This window comes from Salvelinus alpinus, chromosome 28, assembly GCF_045679555.1.
Source record: "Salvelinus alpinus chromosome 28, SLU_Salpinus.1, whole genome shotgun sequence".
NCBI classification, from domain to species: domain Eukaryota; kingdom Metazoa; phylum Chordata; class Actinopteri; order Salmoniformes; family Salmonidae; genus Salvelinus; species Salvelinus alpinus.
Window position 1 is genome coordinate 15,403,386 of NC_092113.1, and position 26,127 is coordinate 15,429,512.

The window sequence follows — 26,127 nt, forward strand, 5'->3', positions numbered from 1 at the left end:
CTGTGTTAAAATCACTTCATTTGCTCTTAACTGTTCTCCCTGTGGTTGTTTTATGTTGGTGGGAAACTGTGGTAGTGACATTATGATGCAGAGCTGTCCTGTCCCAGTGTTGGACATTCTTCAGCAGAGTAGAGTGGCTGCAGTGAGGGGCCCTGATCCTCTCAAGGGTTTATACCCACATAGAGACCCACCAGCCAGCCAGCCCCCAGCCCCTCTGTCCCCAGGCTGCAGTAGGTAGGGAACCAAGCAGCGATAGGGAACTCCGCAGTGCAATAGCCACTTGTTTTCTTTCACGTTTTCCCCGCTGTAATTCTACTTGTCACTGCAGAGTTTTTTATTTTATTGGGATTGTAACATTTTTCTCTTGTTATTCTGCATTATAGAGGAGCCATGCAGGTTTGGTCATTGGCCATATGAGAACAGCAGCACGGGGAGTTAGCTATCCCTGTACAATGGATATGACATCACTGTGTGGTACCGGCATCCCTCGGCCTCACTACTAGTACATGTTAGTCTGTTACAGATGCAGATGTACAGTGTTCTGTATTGAAGGTTTGTTTGAAGGATTGCTGGTGGGATGATGTTAAAAAATATTTACCATGTTAACCCATATTGAAAAAAGTATTAGAAATTGTACTATTGTCACTTGGTAGGATGTAGTACTATTTGACAACAACTTTCATTTGTTTGAGCCAAGTCAGATTAGAATAGTTGGACATCTGTAATCTGTGTTCCCACGCACAGATCTGTAGGGAACATGCTCGGTCACATTCAGTCCTTAGAGCTGTGTTTGTGGAGACTGTGCACACACAACTCCTTTCTCTCCACAGTGTCACGACACGGTCACAGAGGCACCCCTGACCCCCTGTGGTCCAGTGGGTTAGGGTCAGCAGCACATACACACATTTCCTAATGGATTTATTGATATAAATTGTTGGGCCCTCCAGCATTTCAATGGAGGATCATTGTGTATTATGATGCAAAATTATGATATTATGACATTGAAGACCAAAAAGATCGGGTATATTTTGTCTTATTCACACATACTCTCTCCTACTCTATGTTTCAGCCTTCCGGATGGCCTTCTGTCAAAATCGACTGACATCCGCCATGGCTGCATATCTGGGCATATTTATTTTAGGTGAGTGGACGTTTCAGTTTTATCCTGCTCACTGTAAACACTGTATTACAGTAGGTCTCTAAGGTGATGTATTATCTGTCTTGGTGGCAGATGAACAACACATCTCAGACAATATAGATGTAGGATCTTAATTAGAGCCAGTTTGCTACAGCAGGACAATAATCCTGCAGCAACAGGAAATGTAAATTATTATGTGGATTATGGACATTATGGACATTTATGTAAGGGTTGGTACGTTTGTCGTAATTTCAAAGTGGAAATTGCCAACTTCAGAAGCCTTTGTTGACCTTTCCTGCAGTCAAATGACCTAGTGGCTTCATGGGTGGAATGTTATTCATATTTTTCACAATTTCATAATTATTATACATAATATTTTTCAAATCTGGTGTTTCAATGTCAAACGGTTTTGTTATTTCAGTCTTCTGTGATCTATATAAAGTGTAATATTGGGATGCAAACTCAAAATGTAATACATTTCAACTCTATATCTGACATGGTACATGTGTCTTATACACATAACCATGTGTGTGAGGTGTATACTTTTGTTTCAAAGTAGATTTGTTTAAGACTATCAAGAAACACTCAGTGTGACCCTGATTTAACCCACTTCAGTAAATGGTTCAACCTAAAATACACTACACATTTAAATGTCCCCCCCCCCCAAAAAAACAAAAAAACATGACCAAATAAACAAAATAAAAATGTTTTTCCATTGCAGGAAAGTTCTCCTGCAACAGGGTGTTCAAATTAAGATTCTACATCTGTATGTCTGTGTACTAACTCTATAGACCTTGATTCTAAACAGCCCCTCAGACATTGTGTTATTATTGGTCCTGTCAACAGACAGACATGGCTCCCCTTTCTCTCTCCTGACTCTTTTATTATCCACACTCGTGTTTTCCCTCCTCTGTCATTAACTGTTGACACACATGGCTGCGCCCTCTCTGAAGAGGTTCAATTAAGAGTATTGTATGTGAGCGCCTCTGCTTTCTACTCACCGACGAAAGGTACACACAAAAGACAGGGGAAACTGTTCACCAGAGAGAGGGGCGACTAGACTAGAGTCCTCTCATCACCCCCATCCAGAACCACAGCGCTCTGAGTACACAAATACTCTCAGTGTTGAAATACATATTGTTGATGTTTGTCACTCAGAATCAGCTGCTTACCCTGAACACCAGGATGAATGTTGTATTTCATGAGTTTATTGAGCATTGAAAATACAAATTTCCAACTCTTACTTACCTGAATCAGCTATGGGCATATTATGCCGTAGACTCCCACACTGGAGTACAACAATAGTTTGAGGCATCTGGTTTTGAAAACAGGCCTTGATGACCTTGTACTATACATAAGAGTCCCACAGGCCACAACAACTCACTGTTGTCTCCACTCCTCCAGTCACACTACACGCAAAGAAATGCTGTGTTGCTGGGTTGCAGGCATTGGGTCACTTATGGGTTGTTTTCTTTACAAAACTGCTGGGTTATTGATGCTGGGTTTTAGATGCTGGGTTATGGAGGCGTGGCTTAGTACACTTGTGTAAGCCTTTAAGATAGTCCTTTTTGGCCTCCCCGGAGAGTAAATGTCATCCCAGGTCATCTGTTCTGTGGTTATCACATGTTAAGGTTGGGTTGTTTTTAACCCAGTATTTTTTTGGAGTGTAACGTCTGAACTTACCTCGCTCAGAACCCTGTGTTTGTGGTTCTTTCAAATCAAATCAAAGACACTTTTATTTGTCACATGCGCTGAATAAAACAACTATAGACTTTAACGTGAAATGCTTACTTACGAGCCCTTTCCCATCAATGCAGTTAAAAAGTAGAAAATTAACAAATAGATAAAAAGAAAATAGGAACACAATAAAATAACAATAACAAGGCTATATACAAGGAGTACTGGTACCAAGTCAGTGTACTGGTGTACGAGGTAGTTGGGGTGATTAATTGAGGTAATATGTACATGTAGGTTTGATTAGGTGATTGATTGAAGTACTATGTACATGTAGGTGGGGGAGAAAAGCAGAACGTCTGGGTAGCCGTTTAATTAACTGTTCAACAGTCTTATGGCTTTGGGGTAGAAGCTGTTCAGAAGCCTTTTTGTCCCAGACTTGGCTCTCTGGTACCAATTACCGTGCGGTAGCACAGGGAACAGACTGACTTGGGTGGCTAGAGTCTTTGACAATTTTTAAGGCCTTCCTTTGACATTGCCTGTTATGGAGGTCCTGGATGACAGGGAGCTCGGCCTCAGTGATGTAATTGGCCGTACGCACTACCCTCTGTAGCGCCTTGCGGTCAGATGCCAGTCAGTTGCCATACCAAGCGGTGATGCAACCATTCAAGATGCTCTCGATGGTGCAGCTGTAGAACCTTTTCAGGATCTGAGGGCCCATGCCAAATCTTTTCAGCCTTCTGAGGGGGAAGAGGCATGGTTGTGCCCTCTACACAAATGTGTTGGTGTGTTTGGACCATGAAAGGTTCTTAGTGATGTGGACACCGAGGAACTTGAAGCTCTCGATCGTGTCCACTACAACCCCATCGATTCCCTGTAGGCTGTCTCATCGTTGTCGGTGATCAGGCCTTTCACTGTCGTTTCGTCAGCAAACTTAATGATGGTGTTGGAGTCGTGTGCGATCACACAGTTGTGGGTGAACAGGGAGTACAGGAGGGGGCTAAGCACGCACCCCTGAAGGGCACCCGTTTTGAGGGTCAGCGTGGCGAATGTTTTGTTGCATACCCTCACCACCTGGGGGCGGCTCATCAGAAAGTCCAGTACCCAATTGCAGAGGGAGGTGATTAATCCCAGATACTTAGTTTAGTGATGAGCTTGTAGGGCATTATGGTGTTGAACGCTGAGCTGTAGTCAATGAACAGCATTCTCACTTAGGTGTTCCTTTTGTCCAGGTGGGAAAGAGCATTGTGGAGTGCAATAGTGATTGCATCATATGTGGATCTGTTGGGACGGTATGCGAATTGGAGTGGGTCCAGGGTGTCTGGGATGATGGTGTTGATGTGAGCCATGACCAGCCTTTCAATGCATTTTAGGGCTACAGATGTGAGTGCTATAGTCTTTTAGGCAGGTTACCTTGGCGTTCTTGGGTACAGGGACTCAAGTGGTCTACTTGAAAAATGATGGTTCTTCGGAGGGCGTTGCGGGATTTCTTATAAGCGTCCAGATTTGTGTCTCACTCCTTGAAAGCTTCATTCTAGCCTTTAGCTCAGTGTGGATTTTGCCTTTAATCTATGGCTTTTGGTTAGGATATGTACGTACGGTCACTGTGGGGACTACGTCGTCGATGCACTTATTAAAGAAGCCGGAGACTAATGTGGTAAATTCCTCGCCCGTTATACCCTCCTTGCATAGTCTCTCCTACTTCCCCTTCCAACCAGTGGTTCTGTTTGAGAAATAGAAGCTTGCCAAGGTGAGCTGGCAAGCTTCTATTTCTCAAACAGAACCACTGCTTTTTTGTTGCCTCTCTCCAGCGGTGGGTTGGATAAGAATTAGATCAGACAGTTTAGCCCTGGGGTCTGGAGAATCCTATTGCACAGCACACTGAAATTAAAGTTTGAAGGATTTGATTATTTAACATATCCCATATTTATGCAGCCAAAAATCAAGGCTGGAAGGAAGGGAAAGTAGTAGAGACTAGGCAAGGAGGGTATAACAGGGAGGAGAGGAGGAGAAGGAAGACAGAGGTCAGTAATTGGTGGTTGTAAACTACATAGAGAAAAGAGAGAGCACAGCAAGGGTGTGAGAGTAAGAAAAGCTCATTAGTGTCCATATTCGAAAGAAAGGGGTGATAGAGAAAGGGAGGGCTATTAGAGCACAACTTCATTACCAGCAGTGTGAGAAAGCAGAGAAAGCCCAGTCTCTATGCTCTGCAGCAGTTGCACATACAGACTGATTCACCACTTTCCTCAAATCAATCAATCAAATTTGATTTGTCACATGCACCAAATACAAAGGGTGTAGACATAAAGATATTTCCAGGTTGCTAAAATTCCAATAGTTTGCCTAATTTCAGTTTACGTGACTAAACAAGCAAGTATAGTGTAGATAATCATTATAATCAATCTAAACCGCTGTGAAATATTTTTTCCATAACCAAAAATATTGTGTTTTCAGCAGTTTGAAGCTGGTGTACAAAACTAAAACTAAAATACGTAAAAACCGAACTTAAGACCGGGAAGCATAGAAATAGCACAAGTAGAACAGATCCAACGCTTCTTAGACTTGTTTTCAATGAGAATGACATATCTACAACTCACATTTCTATGTGAATTTGGTTGGGTCTCCCAAAACTGTGAAATGCTTGCTAATGAGCCCTTCCCAACGAAGCAGATTAATATATATATATATATATATATATATATATATACAGTGGGGAGAACAAGTATTTGATACACTGCCGATTTTGCAGGTTTTCCTACTTACAAAGCATGTAGAGGTCTGTAATTTTTATCATAGGTACACTTCAACTGTGAGAGACGGAATCTAAAACAAAAATCCTGAATATCACATTGTATGATTTTTAAGTAATTAATTAGCATTTTATTGCATGACATAAGTATTTGATCACCTACCAACCAGTAAGAATTCCGGCTCTCACAGACCTGTTCGTTTTTCTTTAAGAAGCCCTCCTGTTCTCCACTCATTACCTGTATTAACTGCACCTGTTTGAACTTGTTACCTGTATAAAAGACACCTGTCCACACACTCAATCAAACAGACTCCAACCTCTCCACAATGGCCAAGACCAGAGAGCTGTGTAAGGACATCAGGGATAAAATTGTAGACCTGCACAAGGCTGGGATGGGCTACAGGACAATAGGCAAGCAGCTTGGTGAGAAAGCAACAACTGTTGGCGCAATTATTAGAAAATGGAAGAAGTTCAAGATGACGGTCAATCACCCTCGGTCTGGGGCTCCATGCAAGATCTCACCTCGTGGGGCATCAATGATCATGAGGAAGGTGAGGGATCAGCCCAGAACTACATGGCAGGACCTGGTCAATGACCTGAAGAGAGCTGGGACCACAGTCTCAAAGAAAACCATTAGTAACACACTACGCCGTCATGGATTAAAATCCTGCAGCGCACACAAGGTCCCCCTGCTCAAGCCAGCGCATGTCCAGGCCCGTCTGAAGTTTGCCAATGACCATCTGGATGATCCAGAGGAGGAATGGGAGAAGGTCATGTGGTCTGATGAGACAAAAATAGAGCTTTTTGGTCTAAACTCCACTCGCCGTGTTTGGAGGAAGAAGAAGGATGAGTACAACCCCAAGAACACCATCCCAACCGTGAAGCACGGAGGTGGAAACATCATTCTTTGGGGATGCTTTTCTGCAAAGGGGACAGGACGACTGCACCGTATTGAGGGGAGGATGGATGGGGCCATGTATCGTGAGATCTTGGCCAACAACCTCCTTCCCTCAGTAAGAGCATTGAAGATGGGTCGTGGTTGGGTCTTCCAGCATGACAACGACCCGAAACACACAGCCATGGCAACTAAGGAGTGGCTCCGTAAGAAGCATCTCAAGGTCCTGGAGTGGCCTAGCCAGTCTCCAGACCTGAACCAAATAGAAAATTTTTGGAGGGAGCTGAAAGTCCGTATTGCCCAGCGACAGCCCCGAAACGTGAAGGATCTGGAGAAGGTCTGTATGGAGGAGTGGGCCAAAATCCCTGCTGCAGTGCGTGCAAACCTGGTCAAGAACTACAGGAAATGTATGATCTCTGTAATTGCAAACAAAAGTTTCTGTACTAAATATTAAGTTCTGCTTTTCTGATGTATCAAATACTTATGTCATGCAATAAAATGCTAATTAATTACTTAAAAATCATACAATGTGATTTTCAGGATTTTTGTTTTAGATTCCGTCTCTCACAGTTGAAGTGTACCTATGATAAAAAATTACAGACCTCTACATGCTTTGTAAGTAGGAAAACCTGCAAAATCGGCAGTGTATCAAATACTTGTTCTCCCCACTGTATATATATATATATATATATATATATATATATATATATATATATATATATATATATATAAAGAAAAATAGTAACACAAGAGGAGTAAAACACACAAAAATGGAGCTATAAACAGGTAGTACCAGTACCAGATCAATGTGCAGGTAGGTGTATGAGGTATTTGAGGTAGATACAGTATGTACATGTAGGCAGAGTAAAGTGACTAGGCATCAGGATAGATAATAATAAGAGTAAAATAAAGAGTAGCAGCAGCATATGATGAGTGTAAAAGTGTGTGTGTGTGTGTGTCTTGTGTCGGTATGCATGTGTGTATGTGTGTTTGTGTTGTTGGTATGCGTGTGTGTGTTATGTGTGTGTGTGCGTATGTGAGTGTGGGTTTTGTGTGAGAGTGTCAGTCTAGTGTGTGTGTAACTGTGTATATGGTGTGTATATATAGTCTTGTGAGTGTGCATAGGGTCAGTGCAGATAGTTTAGGTAACCATTAATGAACTATTTAGCAGCCTTATGAGTATTTAGAAGTTTTATGGCTTGGGGGTAGAAGCTGTCTTGGAGGCTAGAGCTACCGCTTCAAACAAATGGGACACAGACATGGACACATAGAAGAAATCTTGCTAGGACCTTCCTGACGGGACGGCCCCAGGTGGTGACCCTCAACACGGGGGCACCTCCAGGATGTGTGCTTAGTCCCCTCCTGTACTCCCTGCTCCAGAGACTTCTCCAAAAGGTGGAGAGGAACACCCAGAGTGTGACACAGAGTTGCACTTACTTGTATCAGATGCTGACCCCCCTCCTGTCACAGCACCACAGACTCCAGTGCCAATGACTTCCCGTGGCAGATTTGTCAAACCACCGGACAGATATGGAGAGTATGTGCAGTAGTTAACACAGCCTGCATAATGTGGCAGAATAATCCCGCTGCAGCTATGAAGGTGACAGTCAACCCAGCCCACCTTAGGCTAGATTAGTTAACATTGAAGAAACAAGGGAATGTTTAGTCGATAGAAAATTTGTTGATGTTTCATGAGTAGTTTACGACTATAGACTAGAGGTCGACCGATTATGATTTTTCAACGCTGATACCGATTATTGGAGGACAAAAAAAAAACGATACCGATTAATCGGCCAATTTCATTTTTTGTTGTTGTAATAACGACAATTACAACAATACTGAATGAACACTTATTTTAACTTAATATAATACATCAATAAAATCAATTTAGCCTTAAATAAATAATGAAGCATGTTCAATTTGGTTTAAATAATGCAAAAACAAAGTGTTGGAGAAGAAAGTAAAAGTGCAATATGTGCCATGTAAGAAATCTAACGTTTAAGTTCCTTGCTCAGAACATGAGAACATATGAAAGCTGGTGGTTCCTTTTAACATGAGTCTTCAATATTCCCAGGTAAGACGTTTTAGGTTGTAGTTATTATAGGAATTATAGAACTATTTCTCTCTATACGATTTGTATTTCATATACCTTTGACACTGTATGTTCTTATAGGCACTTTAGTATTGCCAGTGTAACAGTATAGCTTCCGTCCCTCTCCTCGCTCCTACCTGGGCTCGAACCAGGAACACATCGACAACAGCCACCCTCGAAGCAGCATTACCCATCGCTCCACAAAAGCCTGCCTCTGCAAGGGGAACAACTACTCCAAGTCTCAGAGCGAGTGACGTTTGAAACGCTATTAGCGCGCATCCCGCTAACTAGCTAGCCATTTCACATCGGTTACACAGCCTAAACTCGGAGGTTGATAGGCTTGAAGTCATAAACAGCGCAATGCTTAAAGCATTGCGAAGAGCTGCTGTCAAATCGCACGAAAGTGCTGTTTGAATGAATGCTTACGAGCCTGCTGGTGCGTACCATCGCTGAGTCAGATTGCTCTATCAAATCATAGACTTAGTTATAACATAATAACACACGGAAATGCGAGCCTTAGGTCATTAATATGGTCGAATCCGGAAACTATCATCTCGAAAACAAAACGTTTATTCTTTCAGTGAAATACGGAACCGTTCCGTATTTTATCTAATGGGTGGCATCCATAAGTCTAAATATTCCTGTTACATTGCACAACCTTCAATGTTATGTCATAATTACGTAAAATTCTGGCAAATTAGTTCGCAATGAGCCAGGCGGCCCAAACTGTTGCATATACCCTGACTCTGCGTGCAATGAATGCAAGAGAAGTGACACAATTTCACCTGGTTAATATTGCCTGCTAACCTGGATTTCTTTTAGCTAAATATGCAGGTTTAAAAATATATACTTCTGTGTATTGATTTTAAGAAAGGCATTGATGTTTATGGTTAGGTAAAGTCGTGCAACGATTGTGCTTTTTTCGCAAATGCCCTTTTGTTAAATCATCCCCCGTTTGGCGAAGTTGGCTGTCTTTGTTAGGAAGAAATAGGCTTCACACAGTTCGCAATGAGCCAGGCGGCCCAAACAGCTGCATATACCCTGACTCTGTTGCAAGAGAAGTGACACATTTTCCCTAGTTGAAAGAAATTCATGTTAGCAGGCAATATTAACTAAATATGCAGGTTGAAAAATATATACTTGTGTATTGATTTTAAGAAAGGCATTGATGGTTAGGTACACATTGGAGCAACGACAGTCCTTTTTCGCGAATGCGCACCGCATCGATTATATGCAACGCAGGACACGCTACATAAACTAGTAATATCATCAACCATGTGGAGTTAACTAGTGATTATGATTGATTGATTGTTTTTTATAAGATAAGTTTAATGCTAGCTAGCAACTTACCTTGGGTTCTTACTGCATTCGCGTCACAGGCAGGCTCCTCGTGGAGTGCAATGTAAAGCAGGTGGTTAGAGCGAAGGACTAGTTAACGGTTGCAAAATTGAATCTCCGAGCTGACAAGGTAAAAATATGTCGTTCTGCCCCTGAACAAGGCAGTTAACCCACCGTTCCTAGGCCGTCATTGAAAATAAGTGTTACGGCTCTCGTCGAAAGGAGTGGACCAAAGCGCAGCGTGGAAAGTGTTCATGATATTATTTGTCAAAAAACACTCAAACAAAATAACCAAAGTGAAAAACGAAAGCGCACAGTTCTGTAAGGCAAAGAAACTATACAGAAAACAAGATCCCACAAAACGCAAACGGAAAATGACAACTTATATATGATCTCCAATCAGAGACAACGATAGACAGCTGCCTCTGATTGAGAACCACACTCAGCCAAAACAAAGAAATAGAAAACATAGAATGCCCACCCAAATCACACCCTGACCTAACCAAATAGATAAATAAAAAGGCTCTCTAAGGTCAGGGCGTGACAATAAGAATATGTTCTTAACTGACTTGCCTAGTTAAATAAAGGTGTAAAAAAAATGTTGAGTCCAAATCGGTGTCCAAATATACCGATTTCCGGTTGTTATGAAAACCTGAAATCGGCCCTAATTAATCGGCCATTCCGATTAATCGGTCGGCCTCTACTATAGACAGCCATTCATGTAATGTGATGTTTTGACACATTTTAGAAACACACATATTGAAAGATTCAAAGAAAGTCTGATGTGATGTATTTATTGTAGCACAGGGCGCTAAACCGCAGGTGTGTATGGTGTTTCCTCCAGAGCAGCGCAGCACAGCGCAGGTTGAGTTTTATGCAGAGAAGGGATTTGTCTCTGCTTTACTGTGTTGCTGCCATTGTTCTGCTGACTGATGATCCTGCGTCTGATCTTTCACCAGTCTCTTACTACAAAAGAGGAGCCACTCCTCAGACAGCTGTTCAGGCGAGATCTGATGCAGTAATGGATCTGTATAGCTTTGCACTTGCAGCTCCACCCTTTGTTTACGTAATGGTAATTGCTATACAACACACAAAAGGTATAGGAGTTCGCTGTAAAATATAACCAGGGTTGAATGGATGGAACCTGAGAATGACAGAATTCAGGGGTTCCCTCTGTATGACAGGGTTCCACCACCATAACTTAAGATGCCAGAACAGTGAGCACTGAAAGCTTTGATGCTCTGAATGATTATTTTTTAACTTCTCTGTTCATGCAACACCACCTTATTCGGTAATCTCACAGGGTAAGATTCAGTTGAAAATCTGTTATTTAAATCCAACAGAATTTGGGGCATTTCTGGAATGTCTGGCAAATGATAGGTTACTAGCAGCAGCTCTTGTCTCTGTATGGTTGTCAGAATGGGCCTCTTCAGGGTTCATTGGTGACTGAGGTGTGTTTTGACAGAGGGGTCCGGTCCACACACACATACAGTATATGCAGCCAGTGAGCTATGAAGTGTGTTCCGGTGACTACTGTCTGTCCTCCCAGCCCAGGAGCCAGACAGCCGTTCGCCACTCCTCTTCCACCTGGGCGTCATCGTTTCTTTCCCAGGAACTCAGCTCTAATCCAGTTAAAGACAGATTACCGGGTCTTGTGATTTTCGTAAACCCTCCCTCTCCCTCCTTCCCTGGGTGGCACTGGCACAAAGTTCAGACTGCTAGGTATTCTGGGATATGTGCCCTTTTCTCCTCACTCCTCTGCAGTCAGGAATCTGGGTCATATTCTCTGTTAATGACTGTAACTGGGAAACATGTATTGCAAGTGTGTGGAAGTGTTACCTTTTACCTTCCATCTGTATCAATTGGTGCTTTGCTATGTGCTGCCCTACTGTACAATCAATACAGAACTGGATATTTTCTAGACTGTGTCCTGTTCAGTGGAGGCTGCTGAGGGGAGGAAGGCTGTATTTATTATGCCTTATTCTGTAAGGCATAATAATGGCTGGAATGGAGTTTAATGGATGGAATGGTATCAAACACATGAAAACCATGTTTTGGATACCGTTCCATTTAATCTATTCCAGCCATTATTATGAGCCGTTCTCCCCTCAGCAGCCTCCACTGGTCATGTTCAATGTTAAATTAACCATCAGTGAGAATGTGTACAAATCTTCCAATCACAGCACAGCCCCCTATAGTTATCTGACTCAATTCATGGGATTGTCTAATGATGACAGTATAGTGACTCACACACTGGGCTTTAGGGCTGGGAGGCCATTTCACTGACTGTAATATGGTGTCAAAGAAGAGAGGGACCTGAAGGGACTGGATTCAAATCCAACAGATCACTGGAGCTCTGATGCTGTATGCTGTATGCTTGACTAGTACACTTGGGCTCCCGAGTGGCGCAGCGGTTTAAGGCACTGCATCTCAGTGCTAGAGTGCTGGAGGCATCACTGGGCTGCATCACAACCGGCCGTGATCGGGAGTCCCATAGGGCGGCGCACAATTGGCCCAGCGTCGTCCGGGTTAGGGGAATGGTTTGGCCGGGGTAGGCCGTCATTGTAAAATAAGAATTTGTTCTAAACTGACTTGTCTAGTTAAATAATATGTTAAAAAGATAGGGAGTGAGGATCCAGACACAGTTTGTAGGAGCTGCTGTTATTGGATATGGGTCAACAATGACAGTTATGAGGGCAGTGGACCAACTGATGAATAGCCTATGGAGAGATGATCTCTGAGCACAGTAAACCGTGTTAGATCCAGTAGAGGAAACAGAGGTTGATAGGTCCTGGCCCTAGCAGCTCTGACAGACAATGGATTCACTGCTCAGCTCAGTGCTCCATTCCAGTGGCTGAGAAAGTGTCAGGTGGTGTGTGGATTAAGCCTTGACTCCCAGAAGAAAGACAGCTGTACTACTGAAGCCCAGTAGCGTGGAGGATCCATATGCTGTCAGCCTGACTGCCTAAGCCTGGTTCCTCTGCCCTCCCTGGTCCCCTGTCCCAGCCCGTATAGAGATAAGCACCACAGAGCATGTTGGACGGGCCCTCCACACTCCAACACACATGTTCTACCTCTGCACAGGGGCATTGTGGGAAGGGGGCGGAGTGTTTGGAACAGTCCGTGTCTGACACCTGGAATGTTTTTCTTAATAAATACACGTTTCCCCTCTCGCAGTCTCCCTGCATTTTTACTGTAGCGCCCGGTACAGAAGGGAGATGGGATGTTAGGCAAGTGTGTGTCTGCCTACGCCTTCCTTCTTCGGCATGCGTGTGTGTGTAGCTACGTGGCGGGCGGCGTACAGACACATGCTTGACCAACGCTCTAATCAGACTGAGAAACCAGCTGTTGTCAACAGCAGTTTTGAAACCTACGAAAGCCCTGTGTTTTTCTCTGCACGCTCCAATACGTTAGCATTAGGACCCGATCTAACAGTAACGTTCTCACACATGTCGTCAGGAATGATCTAAAAAGGTGTTATTTGAGACCCGTGATGTAAATGGTAGTTTTACTTTATATATGTCAATTTCATCAGTGATTTTCGTGAGCATCTGTACTGTACCTTCTCCTGAGTTAATAAAACATGAAGAGGCGTTGAGCAGAAGGGACAACAGCGTCTACACTGGTCTACTGTATATTAAACAATGGGTCCTTAGGTCAGATTTGAAATGCTCTTTGAAGTGTATGTCGTTGTTATTTTTGTCATTTTGAGGGGGGAAAGACAGATGAATGCAATAACAGAGTAGGTGAAGGCAGACCCTGGGGTGGCTTTACTAGGGCCCTCCCCAAATACACTCTTACAAAAGACATGCACACACACACACACATACATACATGCACACACATTCTCTTTGCTAGTCGGTGCAGGAGAAAACAAGGTAAAGGATATATTACAGATATCGTATCACCCACCAGAGAGGAGGGGGCTTGACATCACTGTCAAGTCTAAGAAGTCAGAGCTATTTAGAAAAATGATATGTGTGTGTTGTCTGCTAACAGAGCACCCTTTTGCAGTGGTGCCTTGTAATTATCAGCCAAAACCCAGACTAGGTGCACTGTATATTTCAACAACGGTGAGAAAATAGAAAAGTCATATGAAGGGAAGATATACCTACAACATCACATACTGTCATCATAGTGAACCATAGTGAGGTGGACAATTCAACACACTGAGATACAGAAGATTGCCCCTTCCAATGTCCAGTCATGCAACACACCGACATTGCAGCTTAGAGAAGCCATTAGGCTCTGTATCACGGTCAGAGATACAGTGGGGAGAACAAGTATTTGATACACTGCCAATTTTGCAGGTTTTCCTACTTACAAAGCATGTAGAGGTCTGTCATTTTTATCATAGGTACACTTCAACTGTGAGAGACGGAATCTAAAACAAAAATCCAGAAAATCACATTGTATGATTTTTAAGTAATTAATTTGCATTTTATTGCATGACATAAGTATTTGATCACCTACCAACCAGTAAGAATTCCGGCTCTTACAGACCTGTTAGTTTTTCTTTAAGAAGCCCTCCTGTTCTCCACTCATTACCTGTATTAACTGCACCTGTTTGAACTCGTTACCTGTATAAAAGACACCTGTCCACACACTCAATCAAACAGACTCCAACCTCTCCACAATGGCCAAGACCAGAGAGCTGTGTAAGGACATCAGGGATAAATTGTAGACCTGTACAAGGCTGGGATGGGCTACAGGACAATAGCCAAGCAGCTTGGTGAGAAGGCAACAACTGTTGGCACAATTATTAGAAAATGGAAGAAGTTCAAGATGACGGTCAATCACCCTCGGTCTGGGGCTCCATGCAAGATCTCACCTCGTGGGGCATCAATGATCATGAGGAATGTGAGGGATCAGCCCAGAACTACACGGCAGGACCTGGTCAATGACCTGAAGAGAGCTGGGACCACAGTCTCAAAGAAAACCATTAGTAACACACTACGCCGTCATGGATTAAAATCCTGCAGCGCACGCAAGGTCCCCCTGCTCAAGCCAGCGCATGTCCAGGCCCGTCTGAAGTTTGCCAATGACCATCTGGATGATCCAGAGGAGGAATGGGAGAAGGTCATGTGGTCTGATGAGACAAAAATAGAGCTTTTTGCTCTAAACTCCACTCGCCGTGTTTGGAGGAATAGAAGGATGAGTACAACCCCAAGAACACCATCCCAACCGTGAAGCATGGAGGTGGAAACATCATTCTTTGGGGATGCTTTTCTGCAAAGGGGACAGGACGACTGCACCGTATTGAGGGGAGGATGGATGGGGCCATGTATTGCGAGATCTTGACCAACAACCTCCTTCCCTCAGTAAGAGCATTGAAGATGGGTCGTGGCTGGGTCTTCCAGCATGACAACGACCCGAAACACACAGCCAGGGCAACTAAGGAGTGGCTCCGTAAGAAGCATCTCAAGGTCCTGGAGTGGCCTAGCCAGTCTCCAGACCTGAACCCAATAGAAAATCTTTGCAGGGAGCCGAAAGTCCGTATTGCCCAGCGACAGCCCCGAAACCTGAAGGATCTGGAGAAGGTCTGTATGGAGGAGTGGGCCAAAATCCCTGCTGCAGTGTGTGCAAACCTGGTCAAGAACTACAGGAAACGTATGATCTCTGTAATTGCAAACTAAGGTTTCTGTACCAAATATTCAGTTCTGCTTTTCTGATGTATCAAATACTTATGTCATGCAATAAAATGCAAATTAATTACTTAAAAATCATACAATGTGATTTTCTGGATTTTTGTTTTAGATTCCTTCTCTCACAGTTGAAGTGTACCTATGATAAAAATTACAGACCTCTACATGCTTTGTAAGTAGGAAAACCTGCAAAATTGTCAGTGTATCAAATACTTGTTCTCCCCACTGTAGCTTGTCACAGCCAGGGAGGGGTCCTAGGCATCACAGTCACTCCGACCCCCCGCTATCTTTGTCCTACATCTCTGGTGTACTTCAGGTATTCTCTGTGGGATAATGTACAGCACTCCTAAACAGACTTTTCTGTTTGCCCAGGGAGAGTCGGATATGAGCAGATATCAACATTCCAAAGGTCACACTTTGATTTAACTGCAGCTTTACTGTACCTGTACATGTGTGTGAGTAGCTGAATGCCTCGGGTTAATTAAGGCCCAGTGGCATATTGCCCTGTGTGAATGCTTTACTTCTCCTTTACTGGAATTCAGAGAATCTGCTTCAGTTAAATATTTTACTTGAACAGGGGCCAACTCATAGCACAGGTATAGGATCTTCATTTGATCACCTTGTTGCAGGAGAAGGCTTCGGAAGCTTGTAATTTCCACTTAGACATATCAGACTCAGCCCTATGTTTACTTGGTTCTCCTTAACATGCCCTAATGACTGGGTGTCTTTGGGAAATATGATATATTTCATTTCTCATGGGTAACACAGGATGTTTTTAATTCCACATCACACCTTCCACCTCCGTCGTGTCCCAACATGCTGTGTGTTTGATGTTACCTGGGCCTCTGATGTTGAAAGGGGCCCCAGCGATCTCTGTATCTCTTTCCACATCTCTAGCTGCCTCTCTATTTCTCCCGCTCTGTAGAAAGTCATCAGTCCCCCCTTTCTTTTCTCTGTCACCCCCTTCCTACCTCTTCACTCTTTCTCTCTTTGGCTTTTTTTTATTCCCCTCACTCAATCACTCTCGCTTCCTCTCTTGTTGCTCTCAACCATGATGAGAGTGGTTTTTCAGAGTCAGTAATGTGTAGACAAATTTACGTGGGTGAGAGGGACAACAGGGTGTAATACTCAGAGCCCAAATAGGGCATAATAGGGCAATTCTGCAGTGGCCCTGGCCCCTTCTGAACAGCTACCTTGAACACAAGGGTCTCCTCCAGGTGCAGAAGACAGATTATGGCAGTGCGTTAAAGATGAGGTTGCAATAACGACAACAACCACATTTATTGTCTCTATTTTAACAGCCACCATTCAGCTGTGAGGAGCCCGAAGCAGCACTAGCAGTAGTATGTCAGAGTCCAACCAGTGTCCTAGAGACAGCCTAGGGGAATCAGTGATTTATTTACCTCTCTTCAATGTTCACCTCAGATTCCTGGCTTAAGGGCAGTAAAGCAACTTGACTTGATTAGATTTCAATCCCTTTTTGACCATACACCTTTTAATTTGAACAAAACTTTCCATACATATTTGCTGATGGTAGAAGTGGTCAGAACGTTACTTTCTGGACCTGAATGCCAACACGTTTAGTATAGAGGTGCTCAAAGTTGACCCATTTTGCATACCCCACCCTACCAAAAAAGCATTCATGTCTTCATCACTGGAAAATATAAAAGGTTGAGACACAGTGTGCTCTTGAATACGGTCCACCAACCGTCAACTTAAATTGGAATGTCTCTTCTACGATTTCAATAGATTTCCTATGGAAGATTGAAATTATAATACTGATATTCCCATTAAACTGATATTCCCATTCAAGTCAACATGTGTGGACTTCCAAACATCTTTGTACCACCATTTGAAAGTAAACATTTTGTTTTTGTTCCCGTTTTAGTACATTTATCAGTAAAAACATGACACCCATCCTGTATTCAAGAGCATCTCAACCGATGGTGGGAAAAACACTCACAACTGTAGCATAGTCTAAGCTACAACATATGCGAAAATGAAGAATATCGTAGTTTACTCGTTTTTACATAATTGATGTTAAAGGTAAAACAATGATATTATTTGTATTAAAAATAACATTTGTTTCAAGAAAATGTTAAATAGTTTGTAAGCTTTAAATGGTATCAGACTTTTCCAGGGATGAAGACGTTGGATTTCTCATGGTAGGTCTCCTGACCTCAGAGTCTGGAAAGGCTGTTTTGATGTTGTCGGCATGATGCATGGATAATGAAGGGGGCTGTGCTTTTTTACTGATTGGTTCTCCTTTGTGTCTTTCTCACTCAAACACCCACATGGACAGCCGCACACGCCCGAGTGCCGCCCCTTCCAATACAACTGTTGGATTTTGAAATCCAAACAACGTGAGGTCTCAACCCCCCCAGGAAACAATTTTACATCTGAGAGAACTGATCAAAGCTCAGCCAGAAATAAGCACAACTCTGACCGAATACTGCATTTACAACGGCCTCCTGTCCAGACCAGTGCGCCAGGTCTTCCTCGCTCACCATGTGAGTCGTGTCAGCCAGGCTAAGGGTGGGGTATGCAAAAAAGGTCAACTTTGAGCATCTATATCTCCTAATTGTTTTGGCATTCAGGTCCAAAATGTGGCTTTCTGACCATTTCTACCGTGGGCAAATAAGTATAAAGTTTTGTTCAAAACAAAAGGGGTGCTTAAAAAGGGATTGAAATCAAATGGAATGACCCCTATGTAACATGATGTGATACCATTATTTACTGTCACGACTTCCGTCGAAGTCGGCTCCTCTCCTTGTTCGGGCGGCGTTCAGCGGTCGACGTCACCGGCTTTCTAGCCATCGCCGCTCCATTTTCTCGTTGTTCCATTTATTTTGTCTTGTTCCCTGCACACCTGGTTTGCATTCCCTAATCACACTGCATGTATTTATTCCTCTGTTTCCCCCCATGTCTTTGTGTGAAATTGTTTTGTTACGTGTTTTGTGTGATGCGCCAGACTGTTTTTTTCCGTGGGTATCGTATTTTGACCCATTGTATGTATTTGTCATACATTTGAATATTTGTGAGTGTTTTCGCGCTTATTGACTTTTACCTGTGGCTGGAGGATTTTGGACGCAGTTGCGTCTGTCTTTTGTGCTGTTGCCAAATAATAGTGTGCCTGATCACAACTCACAGCTCTCCTGCACCTGACTTCGTACCAGTAGCGCACAACCTTGACAATTTACATTAGTTAACTTGACACTGACTCTATCTGCCCTGTCTGTCATGACAATTACTACAGATCTGCAACGGAAAACAGTTACTGCGTTTTCATAGAGAATATGGCATCCTATTACATGTATTTTGTTACTCCCCAACTATAGTAGTAACCCAGTAACCACTGTAGAATTGTCTATGATGGAAAACAGAGATGTTTTCCTGTGATTTCCCAGTCAGGGTGGGACTGTAACGCACCTAGCGTAGCATACAGGAGTGGCTGTATGCAGAGTGAGCTCATCCTCTGGTCCTGCCTGCTGACTGAACACTGTAAACACTATGCTCTTAGTGATACAGATATCACTCCTGTGGAAAGACAATCCCATTGTCTCCAGTCACGAAGCATGAAGTCATTACCCTTAAGTTCTCTTTACAGACCGCAAATATCACATGATACCTGAGTATAACTGTGTATATGTAATTTCTTTATGTCTCCGATCTCCATAATATTGAACACTTCAATCCATATGCTTTATAAATGATATAGGAACTAATCTAGTGGTGTTTTGTATTATTTTCCTTCCTCTTCCCTGTCCTCAATCCCCCCTCAGCTCTGAGTGTTGTGGGACAGCAGCTCCCCTCCAGCCCGCATGGCTGCATGGAGGGCAGCTGTTACCCGGCAACAGGCAACCTGTTGATTGGCCGAGCCATTAATCTCAGCGCCACCTCCACTTGTGGTCTTCATGGGCCTGAACACTACTGCATAGTCAGCCACCTGCAGGTGAGAACACACACATGCACACACACCTGGACTTGAACCTAAACCTGTGTTGGAAATAAGACCCCATTATCCGTCTTACCCCACCCCACAATTGGTCATGTCTCTCAGTAGAAGTCAGGACATCCGGTGGGGTGAGTGGCTTGTCTGTTTCCATCTCTATGTGTGCCCCCCCCCCCCCCCCTTGACTTCCTAGCCTCCCAATGTCTCAATGTCCCAGGTGTACAGCGCACCCCGCCTCCCTCCCTCCCACCCCTCCCTACATCCCTCTCTCTCTCTCCCTCCATCAACTGACACATGTTGACTTGAAGCCTGCATGTATGTGTTCTGCCTTATTGTGGGCAGCAGATACGACAACACATTGTGGAGAGTTATAGGGTTACATGATTGACAGGTGGTGACTGTGGAATGGCTCAGGTGGTGACAGCCCCTCATACTGTAGCCCCAGTTGGGAACTATCATGTCAGTCAAATCACTCAACTGCTACTTCACCGGCCCACACCAAACACCCGTCTCAATCAGTTCTATTCATTCCACTGCTACTTCACCGGGCCACACCAAACACCCGTCTCAATCAGTTCTATTCATTCCACTGCTACTTCACCGGGCCACACCAAACACCCGTCTCAATCAGTTCTATTCATTCCACTGCTACTTCACCGGCCCACACCAAACACCCGTCTCAATCAGTTCTATTCATCCCACTGCTACTTCACCGGGCCACACCAAACACCCGTCTCAATCAGTTCTATTCATTCCACTGCTACTTCACCGGCCCACACCAAACACCCGTCTCAATCAGTTCTATTCATTCCACTGCTACTTCACCGGCCCACACCAAACACCCGTTTCAATCAGTTCTATTCATTCCACTGCTACTTCACCGGCCCACACCAAACACCCGTCTCAATCAGTTCTATTCATTCCACTGCTACTTCACCGGCCCACACCAAACACCCGTCTCAATCAGTTCTATTCATTCCACTGCTACTTCACCGGCCCACACCAAACACCCGTCTCAATCAGTTCTATTCATCCCACTGCTACTTCACCGGGCCACACCAAACACCCGTTTCAATCAGTTCTATTCATTCCACTGCTACTTCACCGGCCCACACCAAACACCTGTCTCTATCAGTTCTATTCATTCCACTGCTACTTCACCGGCCCACACCAAACACCCATTTCAATCAGTTCTATTCATTCCACTGCTACTTTACCGGCCCACACCAAACACCCGTCTCAATCAGTTCTATTCATTCCACTGCTACTTCACCGGCCCACACCAAACACCCGTCTCAATCAGTTCTATTCATTCCACTGCTACTTCACCGGCCCACACCAAACACCCATCTCAATCAGTTCTATTCATTCCACTGTGTTTTTCCCTCTTTTTCGGTAGTTGTACTCATTTTGTCCTGGTTTTCTTTTTATAATACCTGTAGTGGTATGTGCACAAAAAGTATGATTTAAAAAAAACATTTGCCCGGTCAATTCATTTTGTAACAAATGCAGCTACTGGTCACTTCCTGCATCTTCCTACAGTAATCTGATGATGTCAGTGTAGTGGCTGGTTCTACAGTAATCTGATGATGCCGGTGTAGTGACTGGGCCAAGTCCAGGGCTGGGGACTGATCTGCAGTAATCTTCCTATGGGCTATTTGTTGTGACTCTCCATCAGAGGGGCTCTCGTCTGGCCCCACGACCCACCTGATGGACTGGAACTAAAGCTTTAACACTAGCCCAGCTTCCACTGGATCGAGGATGGGGGAGCATGGGGGAGGATGGAGGAGCCAGTGGGCTGAGACACTCATAAGCCACCATCTTCCTGTGTCAATGAAGATCAGTCAAATCAACGTCTTAGATGAGTGCTAGTTATAATTTGAGTGTCCGCCGTGCTTGACTAATGGGAGGTCAATACGTCTAAGATGTGAGGAGAGGCAGAGAGGTTTGGCGATGGAGGATCAGTGTAAGATGGTAGCCTTAGCTTGAAGAGAGGAATGCTTTTATAAGACGAGGTCCTAAATGAGGGTGTGAAAAGGAGATTTAGGGTTTAAAGCTGGTTGGACAGTCATGTGCATGTGTTGGGGAACCCACCTACTTATACACATTTTATGCTTTCCTATTGATTTCTCCCCGCAATCCTTTCACATAAGTGTTGTTAGAGGCGTAATCTCCCTTAACAACAACCTAGTTAAGAGACCCTGCTCTGGCTTTTTTCCATGCCCCCCTCACGTCCTCTCTGCCCCCTCACTATTCACCCAATCCGCTTCACAGTAATTAAGACTATGATCCAGGGGACCATGTTACCAATGCCTGGCTCTGGTCCCGCTAGCTGCCATTGTGACTTGCAAATGAGTGGACGACCTACATTTCGAGTTTCCATAGGCAACCAGGGTTTTCCTGTTGGTGGTGTCAAACTCCTAGATACACACGTGAACCGAATGTAAGGAACATATCTATTTAAGTCAGCGTTACTGTATCACACACAAGTAAACAAATCCCAAATGGGGTCATCTGGTGTAAACATACTGTTACACCTTCTGATTATGTCTCCCTGTAGGAATTGGACAAGTGTTTTGCGTGTAACTCTCAGCGGCCTTATGACCCGTACTACCACAAAAACAGTCACCGCGTGGAGAACGTCATCCAACTCAAGGACAGCAACGAAGACCTCACATGGTGGCAGTCCGTCAACGGTGTGTGTTTGTGTGTGTGTGTCTGTGTGTGCGTGTGTGTGTGTGTATGTGTGTGTGTGTGTGTGTCTGTGTGTGTGTGTGTGTGTGTGTGTGTGTGTGTGTGTGTGTGTGTGTATGTGTGTGTGTGTCTGAGTGTCTCAGCTGTAATAAGCTCTCATTATGTTTTGTGTGATTTATTCCCTACAGGAGAGGAGGGTGTCAGTATCAGACTCAATCTGGAGGCAGAATTCCACTTCACTCACCTCATCATGAAGTTTAAGGTGAGAGTATGTGTGTGTGTGCTGCTGTCTGATGCCAGCTCAGGAATTTGTTGAGTAATATCCAATAGACAGGAATCCAAACTATCTCCAAACATATTATTAGCAATAAAACAGACGTGTAATAACTGTCACATGAATCATTCTGAGTAAGTCCCAGCCGTTCCTGAATTCTGTTCCGGCTGTTCCATCTCTCTTCCCAAAGACATTCCGACCGGCCGCCATGCTGATCGAGCGTTCGGCTGATTTTGGTCGCTCCTGGAGACCGTACCGTTATTTTGCCTACAACTGCACCAAGACGTTCCCACGCGTGCCTGCCCACGCCCTCCACTACATCAATGATGTCATCTGTGAGGAGAGATACTCTGACATCGAGCCCTCCACGAAAGGAGAGGTGAGGCCATGAAGCGAGTTAGGGACAATGATGGAGTTTCCTTCTTTAGATGAAGAAATGTGCATTTTCTGATTATCTGAGCTGTGAGATGACTCTCGTTTACTCTCTTTTCTCTTGCAGGTTATTTATAAAGTGCTCGACCCTGCCATACATGTGAAAGACCCATACAGTCTGGAGATTCAAGGTGAGACAAATACTTGGGAAATTAGATCAATTAAGAGGACAATCAGAGGACTACTGAAAGTGACCTAAAAACGATACATTTTATAGGACTCCATTAATTGACATAATGAAAGATTTGTGTAAACATCCCCTTTTATTCGGTAGAGCTGTTGCGGATCACCAACCTGCGGATCAACTTCACCAAGCTGCACACCCTGGGAGATAACCTGCTGGACCGGCGCTCTGACGTTCTGCAGAAGTACTACTACTCCCTGTATGAGCTGGTGGTGAGGGGCAGCTGCTTCTGCTACGGACACGCCTCAGAGTGTGCCCCCGTGCCAGGGGTTGATGCCAGGGACAGTGGCATGGTGGGTAGGACCGAGGCATAGAAAATATCCAGTCTCCAACTTTTTACTCTTCAGTTTGTGTCAGCTAGCCTAGCGGTTAATAGCGTTGGGCCAGTAACTGAAATGTCGCTGGTTCGAATCCCGAGCCGTCTGGGTTTAAAATCTGCCGATGTGCCCCTGAGCCAGGTACTTAACCCTAATTGCTCCTGTAAATCGGTCTGGATAAGAGCGTCTGCTAAATGACAAAAATGAAAATGTCATATGTTGTCTGTCTGTGGGAACCCTTGGTCATTGCGTATGCCGATGACTGTGATAAATGTCCAAGAGACAATGGTAGCTGTCATGTTTTCTTTTTGTGTTGTGATTGGTCAGATCCATGGGCGATGTGTGTGTAAACACAACACTGAGGGGTTAAACTGTGAACGCTGCAGAGACTTCCACAACGACCTGGCCTGGAGCCCAGCCGAGGCCAACGACCCTCACACATGCAGAGGTGAGACTAAACTTTACTCACCTGTAGTGGTAAGACGGCACACACTCACTTGGAGTGGGAGGAATCTGTGGATGTCGTCCAACCCTATAGTATATGTAGAAGTAACACTACAGTATATGTAGAAGTAACACTACAGTATATGTAGAAGTAACACTACAGTATATGTAGAAGTAACACTACAGTATATGTAGAAGTAACACTACAGTATATGTAGAAGTAACCCTACAGTATATGTAGAAGTAACACTACAGTATATGTAGAAGTAACCCTACAGTATATGTAGAAGTAACACTACAGTATATGTAGAAGTAACCCTACAGTATATGTAGAAGTAACACTACAGTATATGTAGAAGTAACCCTACAGTATATGTAGAAGTAACACTACAGTATATATAGAAGTAACACTACAGTATATGTAGAAGTAACCCTACAGTATATGTAGAAGTAACACTACAGTATATGTAGAAGTAACACTACAGTATATGTAGAAGTAACACTACAGTATATGTAGAAGTAACCCTACAGTATATGTAGAAGTAACACTACAGTATATGTAGAAGTAACACTACAGTATATGTAGAAGTAACACTACAGTATATGTAGAAGTAACACTACAGTATATGTAGAAGTAACACTACAGTATATGTAGAAGTAACACTACAGTATATGTAGAAGTAACCCTACAGTATATGTAGAAGTAACACTACAGTATATGTAGAAGTAACACTACAGTATATGTAGAAGTAACCCTACAGTATATGTAGAAGTAACACTACAGTATATGTAGAAGTAACACTACAGTATATGTAGAAGTAACACTACAGTATATGTAGAAGTAACCCTACAGTATATGTAGAAGTAACACTACAGTATATGTAGAAGTAACACTACAGTATATGTAGAAGTAACACTACAGTATATGTAGAAGTAACCCTACAGTATATGTAGAAGTAACACTACAGTATATGTAGAAGTAACACTACAGTATATGTAGAAGTAACACTACAGTATATGTAGAAGTAACCCTACAGTATATGTAGAAGTAACACTACAGTATATGTAGAAGTAACACTACAGTATATGTAGAAGTAACACTACAGTATATGTAGAAGTAACACTACAGTATATGTAGAAGTAACACTACAGTATATGTAGAAGTAACACTACAGTATATGTAGAAGTAACACTACAGTATACACAGAAACAACATGCTGCACCATTTCTGATGTTTGTGATTTTTTTTGCTTCTTTACTTAGAATGTAACTGTAACGGCCACGCCAGCCAGTGTCACTTTGACATGGCGGTGTACCTGGCCACGGGCAATGCCGGCGGTGGCGTCTGTGACCACTGTCTCCACAACACCATGGGACGCAACTGTGAGATGTGTAAACCATTTTACTACAAGGACCCCAGCAGGGACATCAGAGACCCCGCCGCTTGTACTGGTGAGCAAACCTGGAGTACAGTACTTCAATCTAATGTTCTGATGTCTGCATATCACTATCCATGTGTTTATGGTAATACAGTGTAGATGGACGACTCACTTTTGACCCATCTTGGTCTCTCTGCACACCACTCTCATCGTGTGACTGTTTCTCTGTCTCTCTCTATCGTCCTATTCACACTCTCCCTGTCCCCAGCGTGTGACTGTGATCCTGTGGGCTCCATGGAGGGAGGTGTGTGTGACAGCCACACAGACCTGGACATGGGCATGATCGCCGGGCAGTGCCGCTGTAAGCTCAACGTTAAGGCCACCCGCTGTGACTACTGCAAGGAGGGTTACTACGGCCTGGCCCACAACGACCCACAGGGCTGCCAACGTGAGTGTGTATACCTTAACCTGTGTATGCATCTCTGTGTGTGTGTGTTGCCGCAGACAGTGTAAACCATATATGTGTCTACTGTTTGTTTCTCTCAGCGTGTAACTGTGACCCTCGTGGGACCATAATCCTGGGAGCACCATGTGACCAGATCAGTGGGGACTGCTCCTGTAAGAGATACGTCACAGGCCGCTACTGCAACCAGTGTCTGGTAAGACTGGCCCTGTGCTCTTTATATACCCATCGTCCACCATCTCACACGCCGTGCCTATTCTGATGCCTCGTCTTCCATCTTGTAAGGATTGCGTTTCGGTTCTGAAGATGCGGTTGCCATGTTGTGTGTGTCCTCTCCTTTTAGCCGGAGTACTGGGGTCTCGGTAATGACCTAGCAGGCTGCCGAGCCTGTGACTGTGACTTTGGTGGAGCCTACAGCAACAGGTACGTCTGACGTTTCAGGAGAATTGCTTCTCTC

The 26,127-nt window shown here is 43.9% G+C and overlaps 1 protein-coding gene across 1 annotated transcript in view; it reads left to right on the forward strand.

Annotated features, from left to right (window-relative positions):
* Positions 1-381: 381 nt before the first annotated feature.
* Positions 382-26,127, forward strand: part of lamb2l (laminin, beta 2-like) — a 46,533-nt gene continuing 20,787 nt past the window's right edge. Inside the window, exons 1-13 of the mRNA XM_071371833.1 lie at positions 382-552; positions 1,070-1,141; positions 19,314-19,483; positions 22,044-22,179; positions 22,366-22,439; positions 22,642-22,830; positions 22,951-23,014; positions 23,158-23,360; positions 23,712-23,832; positions 25,092-25,280; positions 25,476-25,655; positions 25,754-25,866; positions 26,014-26,093. Of these exons, the coding sequence (XP_071227934.1) occupies positions 507-552; positions 1,070-1,141; positions 19,314-19,483; positions 22,044-22,179; positions 22,366-22,439; positions 22,642-22,830; positions 22,951-23,014; positions 23,158-23,360; positions 23,712-23,832; positions 25,092-25,280; positions 25,476-25,655; positions 25,754-25,866; positions 26,014-26,093 (1,637 nt within the window). The 5' untranslated portion in view covers positions 382-506. The remainder of the gene's footprint in view (positions 553-1,069; positions 1,142-19,313; positions 19,484-22,043; positions 22,180-22,365; positions 22,440-22,641; positions 22,831-22,950; positions 23,015-23,157; positions 23,361-23,711; positions 23,833-25,091; positions 25,281-25,475; positions 25,656-25,753; positions 25,867-26,013; positions 26,094-26,127) is intronic.